At 40.7% G+C, this 23,269-nt stretch overlaps 1 protein-coding gene across 1 annotated transcript; it reads left to right on the top strand.

Annotated features, from left to right (window-relative positions):
- The first annotated feature begins 605 nt into the window (after positions 1-605).
- zfyve16 (zinc finger, FYVE domain containing 16) lies at positions 606-22,925 on the top strand. Its single transcript, XM_062412420.1, has 18 exons — positions 606-789; positions 4,520-4,628; positions 5,107-7,130; positions 8,945-9,041; positions 12,992-13,168; positions 13,268-13,407; positions 13,847-14,063; positions 14,591-14,713; positions 14,865-15,020; positions 15,119-15,343; positions 16,016-16,098; positions 16,655-16,759; positions 17,180-17,330; positions 17,449-17,529; positions 17,641-17,803; positions 18,386-18,491; positions 19,297-19,473; positions 19,564-22,925. The coding sequence occupies exons 2-18, from the start codon at positions 4,559-4,561 to the stop codon at positions 19,720-19,722; spliced, it is 4,254 nt and encodes a 1,417-aa protein (XP_062268404.1). The 5' UTR covers positions 606-789; positions 4,520-4,558; the 3' UTR covers positions 19,723-22,925.
- The last annotated feature ends 344 nt before the right edge of the window (positions 22,926-23,269 follow it).

Genomic DNA, 23,269 nt, shown 5'->3' on the forward strand with positions numbered 1-23,269 from the left:
TGTGATACACACGTGTATTATGACCGTAAAGAAAAAAAGGTCCCGCCACCAATTTGATTAACGCAACAGGTAGTCGGCCATATTGGATTCAGTGGCAATTTTGCTTTTTTATGTATCTAATTGACATACTGTACGTGTCTATGTGCAGGACCACAAACACATAATGTATGTCTGTACATGTGTAGGCCCATTGACACATACTGTGTGCGTGTATGTGCAGGACCATAGACAAATGTACACCTCCAGCTATGTAAGTGCTATTGTTTTTTTTTCAATTTTTCTGAAAAGTGACATCTGTGCATTCATATTTGAAGAAAGATTAATTTTTAATATGTGCTACTTGCAGTTTGGTTTCTCTAAAACAGTAAACAAAGTGTAACTTGACCTGTTGAGGCCAAACTTGAGCAGCAAAACACCTGTAAGGGGAAAGTCGTGTCTCACTCAGATAACAGACAGCTGCACAGAAAAGCTATGCACGGTGCAGTATGTAAGAAAGAACCAGAGACTGTATATAAAGACACATCATAACCCCGACGATCCGGACTTTCTGTGTGTGGGAGCTCAGAGCTCCACCGGTGACCTCCCCCCGGCAGCAGCCTGCTCAAGATGGCCGCCTGAGTGGAGGAATCACTAGTCTCCAGCACAACTATCAAAACAGTGGTCGTTACACCAGGCAACTTCAGCTGTCCGCTCGGAGGATGAGACGTCGACACCGGCCACGTTTGTTCCCATATTGAAACGGAAGACGAGCACGAGCGTTGTAAAGGCCATGGAGTAAGACGCCGCTGGGTGAGAAAGTCAGACACAACCCGGGTTAACCCACTGCGAGCTAGCCTCCGTTAGCCAGCGACCACTAGCAACTAGCAGGCTAACCTGAGCTACACCTGCTGCAGGTAAACCACGGTGGTTTGTCGATAGCTGGTGCTATTTCAAACTCGTGACCAGCGTCTTAGTGGTGGTGAAACGATGGTTGCTAACTGTGCCTAGTGTCATCAGCGTTAGCAAGCGTCCATTAGCTCTCTGCTCAGCCCCCCAGGTTAGTTAGCTTGTTTGCTAAATTTGTAAAGAAAACAACAGTGGACGCTTTCATGGTGAAAATGTCAACCTAGCTGCCTCTTTACTGAGGTTCGCTGGTTGTTGTTTTGTGTGAACGCTCTTTAAAGGCCAACAGAGTCTGTTGATTTGCATGATATTGTATTGTTAAGTTTCTATATGTGTCACAGTGTCATCCATAACCCGTCACGGTGTGTTGCTTATCTTAACAATAGTATTTAGACAGCGTCACACCCTAGAAGAACAATAATGTTAAATCCTTCCAGTCACCAAACATAGTAACAGGAATACTTCAATCAATCTTATCAATCCACAATGATAATAATAATATCCACATACCATACCTATCTAGCACCCTTTCAAACACAGGTTCAAGTCCACCTTATTATAACAAAATAATTAAAAGTAAAAAGAACAACAAATACATGATTTTACAACAAGAAAAAATATAACAATTATTTTGTGATTAATGTAACAGCAAACGGTTGTTAATGGTGGGTGGATTGTTGGGACATATGATGGCTTTGAAGTTATTGTTAAGTCAGAAAGCGGTAGTAATTAACAAGTTAAATCGTGTTAAAAATAGACAGCTCTGCATTGACATTGTGGGATGTGGCCCATCAGGTTCTGCAAGTTGTTCTAATCACATGATTTGCAGTAAAACAAAGAGTCATCAGTCTTCTGGTTAAAACACTGGACTTCATGCCAGTTTCGTTCGGTTTTGTAATGGCAGGATCTTCTAGAATCTAGTTCAACTACTATAAACCTTTTTGGACTTTACTCAAATTATGTAGCACATGGATTTAACTTGGAGAAATTATATGACGTCTGCCTTTGGTTTTATTTTCTGCAATGCCAGACATTTGATAAGAGATTTGATCTGATAAACCAATCCATGAATCTAATTAAAAAGAAAGGGTGTGTCAGTGCAGTATAGGTTATATTTTAAGGGTTTCGAGAGTAATTGATTGATCCATGGAGATTTACTGTAGGAGTGAAGAGGTGAGTTAGATAATTATCTTAACACATCTTACTGTGGGAGGATCAGTATCATGCAAAAGTGCTGTACGACTTGGCCTCAGGACTCCTGTGTTTATTATTACTGTTGATTCTCAGGTAGGAGTTCAACATAGTGGGAGTGATACTATATTCTCAGTGTGTTCTTTCACAGACTCGAAGCAACAGGGTCGTTGTTGTGTTAGAACTGTGTGTTATTGCAGGCAGTTAACTGCCACTGTGCCACTACAATACACGGTCATATAAAAAATGTATCTCTTACTCTGAGGTTCCTTAGCAGGTTTCGCCCTACGTGACATAAACATTCTCCAGACATTTAGATTCTCTGCAAAAAGTTGATCACTCAGTGGAGCTTTCTGAATCTTGCTCTGCTGAAGAGCTGCAGGTCATCTGAAATCACTCAGTGTGACTTCTGTGCAACATGGAAAAGGAAAGTCATGACATTTCCCTCAGGTGGTTGTGCTCAAGCCTCATTAGATAAAAATAAAAGAACAAAATATATAATAAAAATGATGTGTTTTAGATCATTTTAAACAGGTTTTTACAGCTTAACAAAGTCCAAACTATTTTCCTACCCACTAAAAGAAAAAAATTAGGTAATATTCATGTGTTGACTGTTGATGGAGGAAAATCACATGATGCAACATGACTTGTTTGCTGTTAAACTCTGCTGAGGACACTTGTGACAATCCCTTCTCGATCAAGGTCATACATTTAATTTTAAATTTATTTGACAGCTTTTGAAATTCAGAACACACAGTGTTGACCACTGGAGTAATGCAGCTCAATTTGGCCGGGCGGTCCAGGGGGGCCAGGCAGGGCTACCTAGATACAGTAAAGGCTGTAATCAGAGTTTAAGCCTTATGTGCAGCACACAAGTTCAAACAGAATTTATGTCAAATCAGTCTGGAAAGCACTGACCACTGTCAAATACTCAAGCCTGAATCATGCTTCTGCGACTGCGTCTGCGTCTTTTCACGCCGCTGTGGCGCAAGACTCGTTTTCATTCATGCTTCCCCAACCGTTGCGCGTCTTACAAAGCAATTCCGCGCCAGAACACTAGGCGGAGTAATGCTTTTTGTCGAGACGACCTTAGAGACGCCTTCTTTCTTCTTCGTCGATTGTTTATTTACATAGCCACTGCGGCTCCTCGTAGCCTTTTTCTGGCGGACAAATCCGCCAGTCAGTGAGAGGTTATACAAGTGATCATACTATCGGATATCTTCTAACAAGTGCTCTTCTATTTGGTCCATATTCGTTCTTCTAAATCTTCCGTGATTTCTGCCGGTATTATGGGGCATGAAACCGGAAATGCAGCTCCAGAAGGGATGTAGAGCAGACCAATCACAGCCTTGCGGGCTGAGTGAGCTTGCGGAGCTTTGCCGTAAATTTTAGAAAAGGGGGTCGACACCCGTCAGCACGTAAGGAGGGATACATAAGCACGTAAGGGACCCGGAAGGGCTCTTGCGCTTACGGGCCCGTGAAAACGCAGAAGCATGTTTCAGGCTTTACTGTTGTAGTATAATTTCTGATTTGAAAACCTTATTTTGTTATAAATTAAAGCACACTTAACAATAACAGTCTATAATACTTTATAAAAGCACTTTCTCAATAAAAAGTGAGTTAATATTTGTCTGACTGATTTTATTAACTGATGAAAAAGCAGTCATGTGCAATAATATAGGAAATTGTGGACGTTCTACATCGATACAAGTTGCATTGAGATGCACCGATGCATCGTTGTGCATTTGAAACATTGATTGCTGAATTGTAATCGAATCGTGAGGCTAGTGAAAATGCTCACCTTTAGGCTCCTCACACAGTGCTGTTTATGCCACTATAAATTATGTATATCATTTATATCACATTATACCTGTACAGGAGAATAGAGCTTGTTTAATTAAACAGAATCTCCCTTTTCTTTAAAAGCAGTACCAAAGTTCAAGTGATAGATAAAGGCCCAACCAACAGTACATTATAGTGTCTACGATTACGGACTTTCATATCTTATTCAGATGCACCAGACAGAGACGCACCAACTTCAACTATTTTTGTATTTAACTAGTGGCTAGACGCAAGGACACAATGGGATTTAGTTATGCATTTAGTTATGCATACTTAACTATCAAATAGGATGTGAACGCCTACATGTAACCTAGAGAGGGACAGCATTTCTAGCCTTGGGACCTTGTAGTATGAATATGAATGCTGCTTATTTTGGCATTTGTCACGTGTTGCTTAATTGTTATTGTTTGCATTAACTCGTAAAGCTTTTCTGCTGTGTTACAATAGAGTACAATCAAAAGTCACGATTGTCACGAAGTGACCTGGATTCCTGCTTGAGGAAATGTTTGCAGTTACTGACTAAAAAACAGACATTAAGACTGTAAACGCATGTTTAGAATTCCTTTTTTTGGCATGACAATGACTTATTTTTTTCCCTCTTCAGGAGTTGAAAGGGAGTAAGGGCCCTTTGTTTTGGCGCAGCATGGACAGTTTCTTCAAGGCAGCTGTATGCGATCTAGACAAGCTGCTTGATGACTTTGAGCTCAATACTGGTAAGCTGTAGGCCTGCTATGGGTGATTTAATTTTTAATCATTTATCTGTATAGTCCTTTGTCAATGTTATAATTTAGTTCAGTCTATTGAATATCTAAGACAAAGACAAAATGTGTATCCCAATTTAGTAGAACCCAACTTGACTTTTTAAAATCGTTGTTTTTTTCCAGCCAACATCAGTCCAGAGATGAGTGAATTATTTTAGGGAAATTAACAGGCTAATAGACTGTTTACTGATAGTTGGTGCCTAATATTCTGTTAATCAACTGAATAGTAGACAATTTTTAAGGTTAAAAGAATCATTAAAAAACACATTGGTTTAGTGTCTCCATCATGTTGTATGAGCAAGCTGATTTTTGGATCTGTAAATCTTGCTAAGCCAGTGATTGTGATATTTTTAAATATTTTAAAATCTGACATGATCCTTTTATGTGTAAGTCTGAGCTTAACTTGTATTGTCCTTTTTTTTTTAAACAGAGGAACTTGACTGCAAATCCGTTTTCCTGAAGCCCTCTGCATACCCCTTCTCCTCATTGGGCTCTCAGTGTTTATCCTTGGAGGCACCCACTGTCTCACCAAGCCTCCCTGACCTTAACTCTCTTCATTATGGTTCTGCCACCAGCTGTCCTGACCGCCCCAGCAGTCACAACTGCAGCACAGACGACAGAGAGGTCAAAGGTCAGCCTCTAACTGGAGTGGACCTTCTCTCCTCTGTGGATCGTAGGCCAGCTATAAGCTCTGCCCCTCCCTGCCCCGATCGAGCTCTGAAGCCAGTTTGTGACCTTGTGAATGACACAAGCTCGGCCATACTGATAAGGGCCAGCAGTCATGATGCTTTCAGTGAACTGGACTTGGTGGAGAAGCAAATGGAAGAGGAGGAAACACTGCTTGTTGACTTTGACAGTCCTGTGGTTGTGGATCAGCAGGAGGGGGGGGTAAGTCAGAGTGTATGCTGTGGGGTAACCATGGAAGAGCGAGCCTCTGTAGGTAAAGACGAGCTGCTCAGTCTCAATTTCCATGAGCAGAGCGGTGCATGCTCTGCCTCACTCAGTCTGCTGGACGTCATTCTTCCTGCAGCAGTGGAGAGGTGCTGTGAGTCTACAGATGATTCACCATCATCAAGGACCATTGAGTCAGCTGACAGAGAGGACAGTGAGTGTGAGGATGAGGCTTCTATAAACCAAGTGGTGGATAACTTTTCGGACCACTGTGAACCGGAGGACTCCCTGCCTGCTTTTGAAGCCTCAGATAAAGGTGAGGCAAGTCTAAAATCTGGAGCATCAGACAGTGAACCAGTAGGCTTATCGTGCCTGCCCATAGCTGTGTCCATATGTGGAGCTCTGGTGCAACCAAACACCACAGAAGAGTCAGGACAAGCAACAGAGCAGTGTGACGAGGCTGATGTGTGTGAGAGCACAGAGGCAGACTCGCTGTCAGCACTACAGGCGGAGGAGGATAGGCCCTGTTCAAAGGAACCTGTTTATCGATCCCAGCTGATCACAGAGGGCAGGCTGTCACCAGAGGGGCAGCATGTCCCTCTTGAACCTGCTGCTGTTCCGCTTCATGCAGACCATACCAGCTCTGATCGCTCAGAACCCAGTCCAGTGGATCCTGCTGAGTTTGGTTTTGAGTATCTTCCTGAGAGTGACCAGGCTGAGCTGTTGGTTACTGACGAAGAGTTGGATGCATTCCTGCAGGCACATACGGAAGCAGAGCAGGCCCGCAGTGTCTCTTATTGCAGCAGTTCTGGAGATTGTAAGCAGCCTGAAAGTCTGTCGCAACCAAATGGAGCTCTAGACGGTAGGCTTCTCGAAGAGGAACTGAGAAGCTGTGGTCGAGCTCGACAGGACGAGCTAGAGGGTCTAGCTTCCCCAGAAAGTGACAGAATAATGTGTGTGTCTGTGGAGGGAAGTCTTAACCCTGGTTCTCCATCACAATCACAGGACTCTTGCAGACCTTGTCAAGAAGAGCCAGAACTTTCCTCTGGTACGAGGAATTCTTTGACCAGCAACGCTTTCCAGTCACAGCACAGTAGTAGCCCAGATCAGCAGTCCTCCTATGGAGGTGCAAGACCTAAACAGCTACACTGCCAAACTGTAAGACCTCCACCAGCAGGGGAAGAAGAAGAAGAAGAAGAAGAAGGGAAGCAGCCTTCAACGTTTTCAAAATGGCCAAATGCAGTTGAGGATGAAGAGAGTTCACCCATAAGCCCTAACCCTACAGAAGAGCATTCCAACATTAGTGCTTTAAGTCCTATATATGCCACTCAGGAGCATCAGGATTACAGTCTGGGGTATGATGAAATGTCAGAGCCTCCACCTTACCCAGGGGAGCCACCCACAGATGGTCCCAGGGCAGCGAACTGGAAGAGAGAGGAACTGGATGAGCTGGGGTGCAGGCAGCCTCCTTGGGTGCCAGACTCCGAAGCCCCCAACTGTATGAACTGCTACCAGAGGTTCACGTTTACCAAGAGGAGACATCACTGTCGAGCATGTGGGAAGGTACGTTGATCAGCCTTTACCTTTTAATTGAATCCGTTATGTTTTGGAGCCGGTTTCATTGTAGTGAGAAAACTCTTCATGTCTTTGGTGTTTATACTTAAAGTGTAAAGTGAGCGCAGGTCAGCAGGAGCATGGAGGGAGCACACCCAGCCAAGAGAATCTGACATGGAAAAAAACGACCAGTGTGTCTGCTCTGATTCTGAAACAGTGGCGCTTTAATTTTCCAGCATCGGTCTGTAGTGGAAACCCTGTATTCACACTTTTTGTCGCCACTGTTTGCTTCACTAAAACACACAAACCAGCTAAATGTTTGGCCCACCGCTGCTACCAAAGAAAACTTTCAGTCGCACTTCCCAGCCCTGCTTACTAATCCTTGCTCTGAAATAGTATAAATAAGAGCAAAAGGGTACAAAGCAAATTGATAAATCAAAATAAAGGTTTTAAGTATCTTTGCATCTTAACCTGCTACTGCTACACTGTATTTTTTCCAGATTATTTGGTAAACATAACTGTAGAACAGCAGAAATGCCCATTACAATGACATTACTTGTCTCTGCATCTAGTGTAAACAACGGAGTCAGAGTGCGCTCTGCTGGACAAACTCAGCGATGACTCCATTTCAAAATATCTCCAAGCATCTTTCTTTGCATTAAGTTCAAATCAGCAATAGGTCTGTGATCGGCCAAGATCGGCTGCTGAAATGATCAGTAAGGCCCCAAAGTGTCTTTAATGCTTCATTCTATTCTCATTGCATAGCTCAGCTGATAAAATAAACAGGAAAACATTTATATATCTTTCTAGTCTTGCATGAAATGCCTGCGATATCCCAGTTTTGATCTGCCATGTCCTCGTACATTCACATTCTTGTTTTTACAGTAAACACTTTAAATGTTTCATATCGGGCCAAAACTAATGGATCTTTCCTTTCCTGACTGCCGATTATCTTCTGGATCTCATTGTTTTAATCTATACAAATCCCAAAACGGACAGTTTGATGTCTTCTAATTGTGTTATCAACAGACCACCAGTAAAAGATTGTTATTTACTATCTCACATGACAAAGAAGCCCCAAATCCTTATATTTGAGCAGTTGTAAATGGATATTATTTAGTCTTTTTGGTTAAAGAATGGTTGATAAAATTCTAAATAGTTTATGATTAATCTTGTCTATTAACTTTTCGATTAATCTACTATTTCTTCAGCTCTAGTTTCAAATGTTTTTAAAATTATCAGGGTAAAGCATCTGCAGTTGATTTTTAAGAACCCTCATGTTGTTTGTCATTCTAATGTGACTACATTAACCAAATGCTTATAAAAGATTATCAGCTGTTCTTGTGAGCTTGTCCCAACAAATTAATTTTGTCCTTTCCTTTGTTAAATTGTAGTAACCAAATGATTATTTTCATACAGTCTTATTTCAAACACTGGGATGCGATGAGAAGGTTCTGATGCAGCTTCCGTGTTTCAGAGATGTCTAAATAAAACCGATTAAATCTCCTGGACTAAATATAGCATAGTGAATTCATGGAAACAAAGAGCGTGAGTCAGCACTTCTTTTTCCAGCTCCCCTATAGATCTCCACTGAGCCATGTGTCCTAAAGCTGGAGCTAAGTCATTTAAAGGCCTGCGATCAAACGGCATTGGACTGTTTTAGGATGCCTTATTGTTCACAACATGATTACTGCTACTTAAACAACTAGATAGTTAAACATGCTTTGAGTTCCTGTGCATTGCTAGACCTTTTTTCTTATATATAAGGACTTGTTATTCATGCTGGATGCTTCATCAATCTCCTCCTCTTTCTATTGTGGCAGGTATACTGTGCTGTGTGCTGCAACAGGAAGTGTAAACTGAAGTACCTGGAGAAAGAGGCACGTGTGTGCGTCATCTGCTTTGATAACATACACAAAGGTAAGACCTTGGTTTGGTCTGATTGGAAAATTGGGTTCAGCCACTGTGGTTTCAAAGCAGGTTACTACAGACACAGAGTTGACTCGCAAATACGGTTTCAGTGTTCTAAATCTAATGTTTTTTTCATGACAGACGGTGTAGTCATTCAGGAGTTATCTGAATAATGATAATCATTTGGAGGAGCTTAATTATTTTCACTTGAGTTATTTTGCTGCAGCTTATTTCAGTTCTTGTCTGTTTCTTTTGGTGAAACGCTGCTCTGCTTGGTTTGGGTGCAGTGATTGACTGGGCCAGTAGAAAACTGTCCTCGTTCACCCCCTGATGAAACTGCTTGGTGTGTTGGCATTCTGCTCTCAGTCACAGTTTTGTGTTTCTGTAGACATCTAAATTCATTTTCCTGCTACCATCATGATAACATAATCCATAAAGATTAGTGATCCCGTTCCATAAGTAGCCATGACACCACCTCCAACATACTTCAGAAATGAGCAATGAATTGGCTGGGCCACGAGTTTTGGATGGGGTTGCATCAGTTAAAACAAGTTTTTTTTTTTGCTGCCCAACAGCTTCACTAACATTTTTACATGAACAGTGGATGAGATGGCCCTGTAAGTGAAGACGGTGTCGATTCAGCTCACCATTCAGTTAAACTACCTCTCCTGCATCAAACAATATTTTGCCGAGACAAGAGCAGAAAGGTGCACTTAAAAAATACTTAAATTTACTTAAATGAATGCTAATTAGTTAATACTTTCACAACTTTAGAAGATGTCCATGTTGTGTTTAATATTCAAATCCAGTGCTGCCAAAATAATTATTGCAGGTTTAATATTTCTTATTTAAAAAAAAAAATCCTTTGATTAATGAGCTGCCAGTGTTTTGTATATGAATATAACTCAATCTAGTTTACCATCAGTAGTATTAGTTACATTAGTGGTATAGGTTTGAGGTGTTTATTGCCTCTTAGGTAGAGACACAACTCTAAGAGTGGTCTCGCAAAATGACTGAATTCATGAGTTGTCAAACCTAAATACTTCACATCAACATTTTCATTATGCATCTGATGAATATTTAAGACATGAAACACAAAAAGATTTTTTGTTAAAATGGCTCAGGGGCTTTTTTTTTTCTTCTCCTGCACAAGATCTATTAAAAATTCATACATTCATAAAAATACTTGCTTCTATTTTTACTATTATATAAATGGCATTTTAGTGTCTCCCATTTTAGGCAATGTACAAATTCAGTTCTATAAAATCATGTCTGTTGTTTCCATTTCTGTGGTTTGTGTCTGCCTTGATGATAAAAGACATGTTCAAAGAGGCATCTTTTCATAGTTAAAGACTGCAGCACGGACATGGAGACGGGAGGGGGGAGACCGAGAGGGGAGGAGAGTTATAGCAGGACGCTGGCATTTGTCCTTGATTGTGTGTGTGTGTGTGTGTATGTGTGTGTTTGTGTGAGATCCAGGAACTGCCTAACGCAGTAGACATGTGACGCTCACACTCAGTCTAAATTAAGAAGGAAAGAGGTGATCCACTTTTAGTGCCAGGCGGATGCTCGAGCAGTGTGATGCGATCTCTCTCTCTCTCCCCTCTGTCACCTCTTTCTCTCCTTGCCTCCCTCTCTTCTCTTCGCTCTCCATCTCTCATCAGTGTGGCGAACTGCATGTAAGGCTCGCCACATGCGCCCAGCCTAAAGCTAACAGGCTATCACGACTAACAACAGACGTAGACTCATGGAAATAAGCAGGGAGCGGCTTGAGGAGGTGCTGTAATGCCAGTGTGTAAAGTCAGACAAGGGAATAGACATGTGATGATTTGGACCGGTTAAGTTTTAGTCGAGTGGATGATGAGGTAAGGTGCTGTTGACTACTTAATAAGTAGACTTTTGTTTTGTCTTGCTACTGCGTAGTGCTAATCTACTTCCCTGGTGTGTTAACGGGTTTGACCATTGCAAAACATGCAAATGGCTGTTTGGACTCGACTTGAGTTTCTATTTGTGCTCCATGTAAAATGACGTCACAAATGTATATTTACTTGTACTTGAAGCAGTTTTGCCTCAAGCCCTGGATGACTTTTTATGCCTTGTCATCCTTTCCTTGTAGGAACAAGGTGAAACAGCCCTTCTCATTGATGCTGTGTGACTGACTCTGGACTTTTTTTTTTAACCATAAACAAGGGTCTGAATAGTTGTGATGTGTTTGAGCTATGCATGCTTCCTTCTTCTTACGTTCTTGTCACGTTGTACTCATCGTCAGTGCACGCCTGATCGATAAAGATCTATGATGCTTAGTCAATATAATGTAGACGAGTGCCACATCAGCATTTTCTGGGAGTGCACCAGATGGCATTGGGAAAGCTTTTCAATCGTAACAAGCTGTCCTGTTGTGTAGGCTCTGTCATTTGCTCTGTCACCACCTCGTATGATTAATGAATTGTCCAGTTTTCAACAAACATTTTCTCAGATTTTGATTAAATCTGAATGTTAAAATGCCTCATTTTGTTCAGAATCTTTTCTTTTTCCAATCAGTAACTGAACTGCACAAAACAAGCCTTTTCAATTCCTTTTATTGAAAATGGCAAATTGCAGCTCTAGAAATTTACATATATAATGTACTTTGCCAGACATAAGCTGTCTGTGACACCTGAGCACAAAGATGCATTCATCACCAGCAGTGGAAAAAGAAAACATAAGCAAACTCCCTGTGTTCATTTATGGTATGAGTGCCATAAAAGGAGGACCTCATATCTGCTGTAAAAAGAACAATTAAGTTATCCTTAAGGTGCCTTAGGGGTTAGCTGAATAAAAAAGAATTCAGTTTAGTTGCACTTACATGTAGCACTTTGTAGTTTGGCTTTTTTAAGCAAATTGTACTTTCTTGATTCTTGTTGTTCTGGGTTTGTAGCCTCATGGTTGAAGGCACTTATTGTAAGTCGCTTAGGATAAAAGCGTCAGCTAAATGAAGTGAAATGTAATGTATTTGATAGCATATAATATAGTGCTGTGTTTCTAAAGATCTAACTTGGTGTGTGAAGGTAAAGCCTGTAAAAACATCACTGTAGTGTACTACTATGCTGGATTTAGCTTTGTTACAACTAGAGGGACGGGAATAGATTTTTAAACAACCTTACAGCTACTCACCCTGTTATCAGCTGCTATATGAATCTTTTCAAGTTTTTAAAGCTATGTTGGTGTTCATTTGCCTTAAATTATTTCTTAGTTCTTACACATCCGGCAGCTGCAGCAGTTTCTGTCAAAGTTAGCAAACCGTTTCTCTCCCCACAATGTACAACTGGTCTGTGGAGACTGAGAGCAACTTCACGTAAACCATTTTTTTTTTTTTCAACAGTCAATTCTAAATTAAAAGGGAGTCATGGAAGCAGCTCTTTTTTTTATAAGCAGTGGTGTTATGAGCGAAAATACTAACATTATGCTAGTTGTGTCACAAGTCAGGGGCTTCAGAGGACGCAGTCTACAGGGCCCACGAAGGAGGCAGCCTGAACAGGGCCTAAGTTAGAGTACACACAAAATACAGCCACGGAGGACAGATGGACGGACAAACTTGATTGATCCTAAGCTGAGAAATTCCTGTTTGGAGTGATGGGAGATGAAGTCAAAGTCACTGAGGTCAATATGATAAGTCGCGTGAGGATTATGAATGTCCCAAGCGTTCTAGATATTTTACAAGATCCATCTAAACATTGAGCAGTGAAATGGAAGTCTCGTGCAGAAGCTGAGGTAATGGTCAGAGGTTTTAAAAAAAAAAGACATTCATTATCTGGGGACCTTGAATTTCTTCTAAATGCTGGTTTTAGGTCATTAGCATGGCGAAGAAAAATCAGTCCAGTGAAGAGAACAAGCTTTGAGACGGGAATTTGAGTTATAAGATGAAGGTTTTGAAATGAGTACCAGTCTTATCACATCTATTTCTGTATACCACTTTGCAGCCCAGGCCCTGGAGCGGATGATGAGTCCTACAGGTCCCAGTCCAAACCCCAACGTCCCATCTGAGTACTGCAGCACCATCCCCCCTTTGCAGCAGGCTCGTGCTGCCGGCACTTTAAACTCACCTCCACCCACTGTCATGGTGCCTGTGTCCGTTCTCAAACAACCCAACAACGACAGTATGTAAACTCTCATATTCAGTCTGCACTTTGCTGTTCGTTGGATTTCCCACCCGAAAGGTACCCTTGGAAAGAGCTCTGTTTTCTGTTATCTGTCAGGTTGTCCTCGTGAGCAGAAGCGTGTGTGGTTTGCTGATGGTATTTTACCCAACGGAGAGGTGGCCGACACAGCCAAGCTGTCGGTGACGAGCCGCAGGAGCTCCCAGGAGTTTGCTGGTGTCACCCCAGACCAGACGGCAGTAAGTCATGGAGATGTCATCCATGTAGCCAAGCTACAGGGAAGCACTTGGTTCTCACTTTTTATGACTTGTACATAGGGATGAATAGATTCCAGTTTCATGGTGCACTGTGGTAAAATTCCAGACAGTTACTTGTACCGTTTAATCTTTAATTAGCATGATTACCGCAGGGTTTCCGCTATGTTTATTTTGCAGCGCTGGCCCGCTGCTGCTTCAGGATCAGGGCAGACGCACAAGGGTATCCTTGTTCCGTGCTGTATTACCCTTCCTCTTTTCCTCACTCCTTTGCTGACCTGCGCTCACTTTACACTTTAACAATAAACACTAATCTTAAGTTATTATAGTACCCATACAGTAGTTGAAGTTTACTTAATGTCTGTTTGATTTGTTATAGAGTTTATGAGACACATAAACTAAGTGACTGACACTCTCATTTCAGCCTGGGTCTGCAGGGTCAGAGGTGGAAGTCAGTGGCTCCTCCTCCCCGGAGGCTTCTGGAGCTGTAGAGGTGGTTAGACCTCCGCTGTCAGGACCCTGGGATTATGCCCTGCTTTCTGCAATTGGTTCCTCAGTTCAGAGAGTCCCCAGTTTGCTGCCAGACAATGAGGATGAGCTCCCTCCTCTGCTCTTCACCACCGGCGAGGATGATGGAGGAGGTGTGTATTTATCTGAGGTGCCATGGTTTCGGTGGTTTTATAACTCATTTTGGTCCAGAGCAGGTTAATTTCGAGATGATGGATCAACTGACCAATCAGTATACAGAGCATCCAACAAACAGTTCGTCACAATAAATAAATGCATCAGAAGTATTATATCTTCAATTGAATTCAACAAAGATCCTCTGATGGAGAAATGGATAAAATCAAATTGCACAACCACATTAATAATCAGTCCATGTGTCATCCTTTTATATTTGCAGCTACAGCTGAATAAAAATGTTTTACTCCTCTGCACTACTGGACCTTATAAAATAGGAAGCAGAATATTGGGTTGCAGATAATAAAACTGAAAACAAAAAAACTTAGTTTTTTCAATAATTAACTTAAAATTGAATTGGGTAAATGGTGCAGAAACCCTGGTAAAAGTAAGGCATCACCTAAACCAGCAATCTCACACTAATGCTTTTGATCGTATATGTATTTAGCCTTTTCTGACATATTATGGTCTGCTCTTTTTCTTTAAGATGTTCTGGTTGAGGAAAATCCCGCCCCCTGCCAGATTCTGCACTTATTGGAGGAAGGTGGACCCCGACCTCTGACATTTGTCCTGAACGCCAATCTGCTGGTCAATGTGAAACTGGTTACATGTGAGTAGGGTATATCTCTATCCCTCAAACTTGGGTTTTCTTTTGAGGCTTTGCACATAACATAGTCGAGAATTACGGATATCCTCAGATGCCACAACCTCAAATCCTAGTCGCTATTAACTCCTAACTAACCTTTTGTTCCATCTGTCAGATTCCAGTTGTCAGTGCTGGTGTTTCGGTTCTAATGGGCTGCAGTCTCTGGGACAGAAAGAGTTGGTGTTTTTGCTGGAGTGTTTGCCAGAGGAAAAAGCTCTTCCAAAGGACCTCTTCACACTCTATCTCACTATTTACCAAGATGCCCAAAAAGGTACACGGCGAGCTCAGTCTGTTCCATTTATTTACCTTTCAGTAGAAGAAGTTTTCACTCATAAAAATCAAAGTTTATGTCAACATTTTCTGTTACAGGGAAGTTTTTGGAGGAGCTTGATAATGTGACGTTCACAAGCAGTTTCCTGGGCAGTAAAGATCACGCCGGGATGGTCTTCTTCTCTCCCTCGTGTCAGCCTCTGGATGGCCTCACTCTCCCCTCTAAGCCTTTCCTGTTTGGTCTGCTCATCCAGAAATTGGAGGTGCCCTGGGCCAAAGTCTTTCCACTCAGGCTTCTCCTGCGGCTTGGAGCTAAATACAGTGGTTTGTTTATTATTGTTGCTGTCTTTGCGTTAAACATAAGACTAGTAAAGTTTAATTTTGCCTTGAGTTCAAATACAAGACAGTTAAATAAACAGTCATCTACTTGTCGGACGTTATTGAAACTGACAAGTAATTGTTTAGTTTCTATTTGGAACAAACTTGGTTGTACATAAAGTCTGCTTAGGAAGCACTTCTTGGCCACACTGTGGATTTGAGGTGATCTATGAATGGGATGCATGTCAACATTTAAAGCCTTTTGTTATCATGGCATGGTCAAATTTAACCCAAACTGATATGTTTCGGAGTATTTTTTTCCCTGTTTATTGTAATCTGAAAACATCTTGTTGGGACAAAAGACGCAATTTAAAGTCATGTCGGACATATTTTTATGGTTGTGATAATAGGATCATTAGGTATTTGATGAAATTTCATAAACCAGATTATAGTTTGCTCAAGAAAATAATATCAACAAGCCAATAACTTGCTTTAAGAGAAACATCACCTCAAGCAATAATGTTTTTATTATCATATTTCTGTATTATGGATTGTGCCTTTGAAGCTAGCTTTGTAAAGGATTGTATTAAATTAGTTAATGAAGTTTATAACTGTGTTGCTTACCTGTAAATGTATACTTTTATTTTGCAATAACTAACCAATGTTTTCTGATTTCAGTGTATCCCACGACATTGACCAGTGTTCGTTTTCGGGAATCTGTGTATCGAGAGACGGGACACACCATTATGAATTTACTGGCTGTAAGTACTCTAACACAACTAGATGTAGTATATACCCTTGTTATCGGTACAACCATTTCCTTCAACCTGTTTGATGCTCATTTCCAATGTGTACCTTAAACATTTTGTTTGTGCTGTTAGCTAAGATGGAAAAATTAAGTGCAAGAGAAATCTCATTTTACTAAATAAATGATAATGTACAGGAAGTGACTTAAACATGCACTGAAGTGAAAAACAGATCTGTGTGGAGATGTGCATTACATTCTGTTGTGATGTTAATGTTAATTGACCTGAAGTCTGGTTACTTCCCAAATGACCCAAGAGACTGCCGTAGTTAAGTTAAATCAAAATGACAATCACTGATTCTTATGAGATATTAAATATTTCAGTTAATTTAAGCTGTATGATGAATCTCAAGATAAACTCATGATAAAGTAAAGTATCAGTTTTGATTTCCAGTAAACACAGGAGCAGCTGGACTTTGGCCTCTGTGCTGCCGTCACAGGCAAACATGAAAACTGTTCAGAATTTTTGCTTGCCACACGTGAATCATTTTCTCTGAACTGTGTTCATGCAGGACCTGAGAAACTACCAGTACAGTCTGTCAGTCGTGGAAGGCCTGAGGATCCACATGGAGATGGGCCACAGTTACATCAATATTCCCAAATGTAGCTTCAATGAGGTATGAGACTCAAAGAAATATTTCAAATTTTCTGCAGAAAAGAGTTGAGGATCGATATGCCTCTTGTCTTCATATGTAACAGACCTTTCATCTGACAACAGCAAGAAAACAATAGCGGGTTGTTGAACAGTAATCAACAAAGGAGAGCATAAGAAGTGCAAGAAAAATCTGTTTCAGTGTTCAGGCCATATTCTGTTATACAATATGCAAAGGGATTTGCCTTGAACTATGGATTTTAGGTTTTGTAGAATAAAAAAGGCTAAAAGTTGAATTACGTTTGCAGCAAGCTGAAGCTCTGTTTTCCCTTAAGAAAAAAGGCTCAGAATCGTTATCTGACTTGAAGAATTCAAGCAAGAACACTGGCTACCACAGTGCAGAGCAGAGTTTCACTGTGGATTACATATTTTCTTGGTTTAACAGATGCAGAAGGTGGTAAATGCGTCTAATGAGCACGTCATCAGCATTGGAGCAAGTTTCAGCTCAGAGGCCGACTCTCACCTGGTGTGTATCCAGAACGAGGAGGGGAACTATCAGACCCAGGCTAACAGCATGCCAGGGAAGACCCGCACAGGTCAGTGTCATTGGTGATGCTGTTTGCTCCGAGGGACCAGTAAGCATATCAATAGTCTCTTAACTCTGTTTATGTAACGTCAGTGCTTAACTGTGCAGAGGTCTGTGTTGTGTTTCAGTGACTGGCGCCAGCTTTGTGGTTTTCAATGGAGCGCTGAAAGCCTCATCAGGCTTCATCGCAAAGTCCAGCATTGTTGAAGGTAACATTTGTTGAGTCTTATTTTATCACATCAAAGCCGTGAATCAAGCAAGAGCATGGTAACTTGACAGTTGCTGGACCTGAATAAGTGGAGTTTCTCTTTGTGTGGCAGATGGGTTGATGGTTCAAATCCCTCCAGAGACTATGGAGTCTCTGCGCTCTGCCCTGAGGGAGCAGACAGACTTTCAGATACCCTGTGGCAGGAATGACGGAGGGGAGGTCCGAGAGAACGTCACAGTCCGCTGGGTTGACTGGAGTTCACCTGTTAACACAGGGTAACAGCAGTACACAGTGCACACTCACAAGAATCTATCCAACCACTGATTGCACTTCAACCATACCACACATCTCTGTACCTGCTCCTCTTAAAGGTACTAGCAAAGCTTTCAGTTGTAAAATCTGAAGTTTTTCAACTACACAGCAACCGAGCAGGTGCTAATCAGGTGCCAACAAAAAGAAGAAATCAATGGTGTAATGTCAACACTTCCTCCATGGTGTCTCGTTGTCTTAATAAATATACTGTAATGTACATATTATCATCAATCCTCTTAAACCGAAAACAATATTATAAAAAATATTATTTTTTGTCACATAGGTTTTACATAAGAAGCTTCTATGTGTTCAAATTTTATTTTGAAACATTTACAGTACACAGTTTAATTTACATTACTTATAAAAGAAAGTGAAGATAATTTTTGAATGAAAATGGTATTTGTTTTGAAACGAGAAACTGATCAGGTGAGTGTGACATAACCGTGTTATACTGATTGTAGGACATGATACTGGCTTTACTCTATAAAAGCTTTTATGTAAGTATCTGTAAATGTGATTTTTGTAACAATTGTGTTTCTCTGCAGTAAAACTAGTGGTGTTGATGAGAGACCTCTGGGTGGAGTCCGCAGTGTGAGGATGCAGCAGGACACAGAGTTCGAGTCAGACGGTCGCACCATCAGATGCACTGAGGTGAACTTGTCTTTTCCATAATACCCCCAACTCACCCCCTCTGTGCACCGAGCTTAAGGTTTATTTGACAGTCAATGACACCGTTCTATAAATGGGGCTCAAAGGTTCAATCTGTAGAATGTAGTGACATCTAGTGGTGAAGTGTTGTGCTGCAGCTGAATACCCCTCACCTCGCCCTCCCCTTCCAAACATGATAGAGAACCTGTGGCAGCCATCAATTGTTATAAAAACTCAAAAGGTGTTTAGTTTGTCCAGTCTGAACAAATTACATGACGGCATTCGTATACAGGACCTGCTCCTGATGTGATAAACATTTTTTTTTTTTAAATATAAAGGGCCAATTCTAGGGTAAAGAAAACAACACTTTGTATAATTTAGATGATTATAAACACAAATGAAACCATCATTAGGATTATTTTGTATTCAAGTTCTGCAACTAGATCCCTTTCGTGGTTGAAGTAAGTGTTTCTGCTCTCCGTATCTCAAACTACATTTGGTTTGATTTTGTACACACTGTAAATTATGTATTTAAATTACAATTTAATAATATATCAATGATATATATATATCATGATTTCATGATTTCTATAACCGGCATACTATAATCCTAAATCCTAATTATTTCAACAATCCATTATGAATCTATTTTTGTATGTGTAAATGACTTAATCTAGGGGGCCATCTGAAAACATCTTGGTCTTGATCCAACTAACTGTCAGTAATCTGCACCCCAGAACATTTTGCTCTGACATCATCGTTAAATCAGCTTGTGAGACCTGTGAACTTACCTGAATGTATCCACCAGGTGTTCTACCAGCTGAAGACTCCTGACTGCAGCCTTTCGTCAGTGCTGTCGTCCTGCAGCGTGTTTCAGAAGGAGATGGCATTGGCCGCCTGCAGCGCTCTGACTCCTCACCTTGCTGTTCTCACCTCCAGTGGCATCAACGCCATCTCTCTCCGCATCTCCACGCAGGCCGATATGGTACGAAACATTGTATCACAGTACAGGTCTAAGAATGTCTTCTGTTCAGTTAAAGTCAGGCATGCTGAGTAGCTGTGTGTTTGCTCTCAGGTGGAGTACCAGGCTGGCTCTGGAGGCAGGCTCCTCCCTCAGTGCTACATGAACGAGCTGGACAGCGTTCTGATCCCTGTCATCCATGGAGGTAGCGCTAGTGTGCCACAGACTGCCATGGACATGGAGTTCATCTTCTACATCACACACACAATCTAATGCACATGCAGACAGTGTCCCACACAAAGTATCAAATAAATCCACTTAACAGAAGGTGGTTGAGTACAGAAAGAGAAGCTGCTGACTGTGGCACAACGTGCTAATGCAACAGCTACCTGCGACTTGCAGCCAATCACAGAGGACATGAAGCTGCTGGCACAACATTCCCGCTCTTAGGTTGGGCATGTGTTTTTTTGAGGGATGTAAACTGATTTGATATTGGTCCTCTGTTATGAAAGTGGTGTGTGTTTGTGAATGTCGTGCTCACCGAAGCTGCTTTAATTCAAGAAGCCAAACACTAAACTAGAGATGAGACAAAACGACCAAATACAACCAACCTATTCAAACCGCTTTCCTCAGATCTGCCTTTCAGGCTCCACGCTGGTTTCCTTCAGCTCGGAGCACCTCAGTGAATGTTTCCCACAGACACTCTTATCGAAATGTCTTTTATTTTATTTTAATATGGGCATATTGAATGAAATGGTGATATTAAAGTGAGGGATATTACTGACTGCAGTATTCACTACTCCATGTGATCAGGTGCTACTCTATAGCCACTTCACATTTGTAGCTGTAGCCGTTCCAAAAGAAAAAAAAGTGCTGCACAGGGATGAAAAGAAATGTAACCTCTAATGTCCTCTAAAACTCCTCTGCTGTCATTTCATATGCTGGTTAATAATGATATTGCACAGAGCTTTTTATGTTCTTTTCCAAACTTCTAACTTTTTACTGTGAGGTGTTGCCATCAGTCTACACACACGATCAATCCCTCCTGTTCACGAGGTGGGGCCCCTTCCTAATGTTATTGCAATATGCTGCATGAAAACAATGCAGGAGGACATGTTGGTGTGGACGTGTCCTTTGACGTGCCGGCTCAACATGATCTCCAAGTTGAACTTTTTTGCTGAATGACCCTGTTTCTTTATTCCTTTTTGGGCAGCGTTGTGGGCGAGTTTCTCTCACAAACATATCACCCAAAAGTAAAATAGAGCTATTTCAGGGTTGAAAGTTGTGCGGTCAGATATGAGATAAACAAACCCACGGCTGCATTAGCAGCAACACTAAGAAAATGTATTGATACAGGCATGAAGTTTATTTTAGTTGATGTCAGTAACTTGCGTAGACTCCAAATTCATTCGTATTAAGGCGTCTCAACACAAACTGTATTTCAATTTAATTTGTGTTATGCCAAATCCTAACATATACTATCTCGAGGCACTTTATTGCAAAGTATGGTCTAAGACCTTTAGAAACCCAACAGTTCCCACAATGAGCAAGGGCTTTGGAGACTGTGGAGAGAAAAAATGCCCTTAATTGACTGGAAGAAACCTCCATGGGCGGCCATCTGCCACGACTGGTCAGGGCGAGCAGAAAAATGGGGCAGAGAGGAGAGGTGGGTGAAAGAGAGGAGAGAGAGAGACAGGGGAGAGGGAGATAAGGGGGAGAGAGGAGACAGAGACCAGTTGTGTAAATATCATGTTTCAGCGCTGACAGACTAGTGGTTATAATGAAGACATTAAGATTAACATTATATGTAAACATTTAAAGATGTTATTAATGACGGCAACAATTCATATAACAATTATAATAGTTGTATGAGTGAGAGATACCTGCAAAGAGAGAGAGAGAGATGGGAGCTAACAAATTCAAAGTTAGTCACATGCATTAATATGCATGGGAGGTTTAGTGAAGAGCATTGTATTGTTTTTGTATTTTAAATTAATTCAGTATATCTCCTGAGCAGCTCTGAGCCCTTAGATCCATTAGAACAGGAGAAGGTTTTTCAGTTACCGGGTGTTGCCATAGTTGTGATTAGGTTTTGAAGTGGGTCCTCCTTTCTTCGCCAATTTCTCGTCTCTCCCTCAAAATGTAGAGCTTGCACAGAACTGCCAATTTCCTCATACAAGTGCTGTGGTTACAGGAGGGTCATGTGGTTAATGAATACTCTTTAAAAATTCAGAAGATAAGAGCGCAGAGAACGTCACATCTCTGTTAAAACATACACAGCCAGATTAGTTTGAAGAAGCTTTGTCCCCTTGCCCCAGGTGAGGGTCTCCGTTTTCACATGTCTCACTTCTCAGTCAGCTCTGTCCCAACACGTGTATAAGATATATTGTATGCATAGAGATTGTATCTTTTTTTTTTATATATATCAAAGACTTATTTTTGGAATCATTGGTATAAAAGTAAAAAAAAAAGACTAGAATATTTTTGATAGGATGTAGGCCAAATTAATTTTGCAGTTTGTGTAGCAATGAGAGAAAAAAGACGCCCTGGAATATTAAACAAATCATATATAGTGTTTTGGCTTAAGGTGGAAAATATAAATTTCCATAATGCAATGCAGGTAGCTTGAGTTTGAGACAAATGTGGAAGTAAAGATGAAACAAAAGTGGCTTTGATCTGTTCTACAACTCTTTTATTTTTTACAATATGTAGCCAGCACATACATGCTTATTAAAACATGATTCAGCATATTCGTTTCGTGACACAAGTGAATGTGACATGTATCCCAGGAGGAGTTGTCGGTCTGATTCGTAAACCTCCACGTTAAGTTAAAAGATGACAGGTAGTTCAGTACATCTGGTCAACAGGGACATCCGTCATGTAGTCGTCCTCCGTTATCAGTATGTTTGGACAGAGCAGGATAAAGTTCAACGCAAGTTCAACGATTTTTTTCCTTTTTAAATCATCAGGAAATTTAAGAGTGTGACATACATGTTCGAATTTCTCCTCCACGTGGCAGCGGTGTGGAATTCTGGGAAAGTCAACCGGTTTCACTTTCTGTGCAAATGAGCTGAAAACTGAGCAGATGGTTTGTGGACAGCGGATTGATCTCGAAAAAGTACAAACTACTTTGTTTTCATCAGTTGAACTTTGGAGTTGTGGAAACAGGATGATTTATCTTTAGAAAATCCTTCCCGAGGTTTGATTTTTTTTTTTTTTCCTATTCTGGATCAGGGCAGTAATATTTGTGAAGGTTAATGATTATTATTCTTTCTCTGAAAATTAAAAACAACTCTACACTTTGTGAAAATAAGAAATACTTTTATGCATCATGATTGTTTCTAAAGTGTTATGTGTAAATCATCTATTTATTCATAAGCACCAGCTTTATTTTTGGTGAACCTGGTATCTGGGTTCTAATCAGTTTCTGAAGAGCTTGTGTATTTAAAGAATAAACTAAGTTTTATCAAAAATGTTGTAATCTTTCCTTTATTGAAATACTCTAATACAATTTAACCTAAAGGATTTGAACTTTTCTGTAACTGTACTAAAAATAACTTTTATATTTCATAGGGTAACGTTGCATTTGATCAATAAGAAAAAATGACTATTTAATGCAAAACATAATCAACATAAATCATTTGTTATCGATAAAGATAAACGCTATTCATTCATTTTATAAAATATAATTATAAACATACCAGACTTTTACCAGCTATAACATTAAAGTGATTTCACTAATGCGAAAATAATTACTCTAAAATCCAGTGATATGAAATGTGAATGATTTTACTTTAATGCATGAGTAACAACTGTAAAT

The sequence above is a fragment of the Platichthys flesus genome, chromosome 19, assembly GCF_949316205.1.
Source record: "Platichthys flesus chromosome 19, fPlaFle2.1, whole genome shotgun sequence".
Taxonomy (NCBI): Eukaryota; Metazoa; Chordata; class Actinopteri; order Pleuronectiformes; family Pleuronectidae; genus Platichthys; species Platichthys flesus.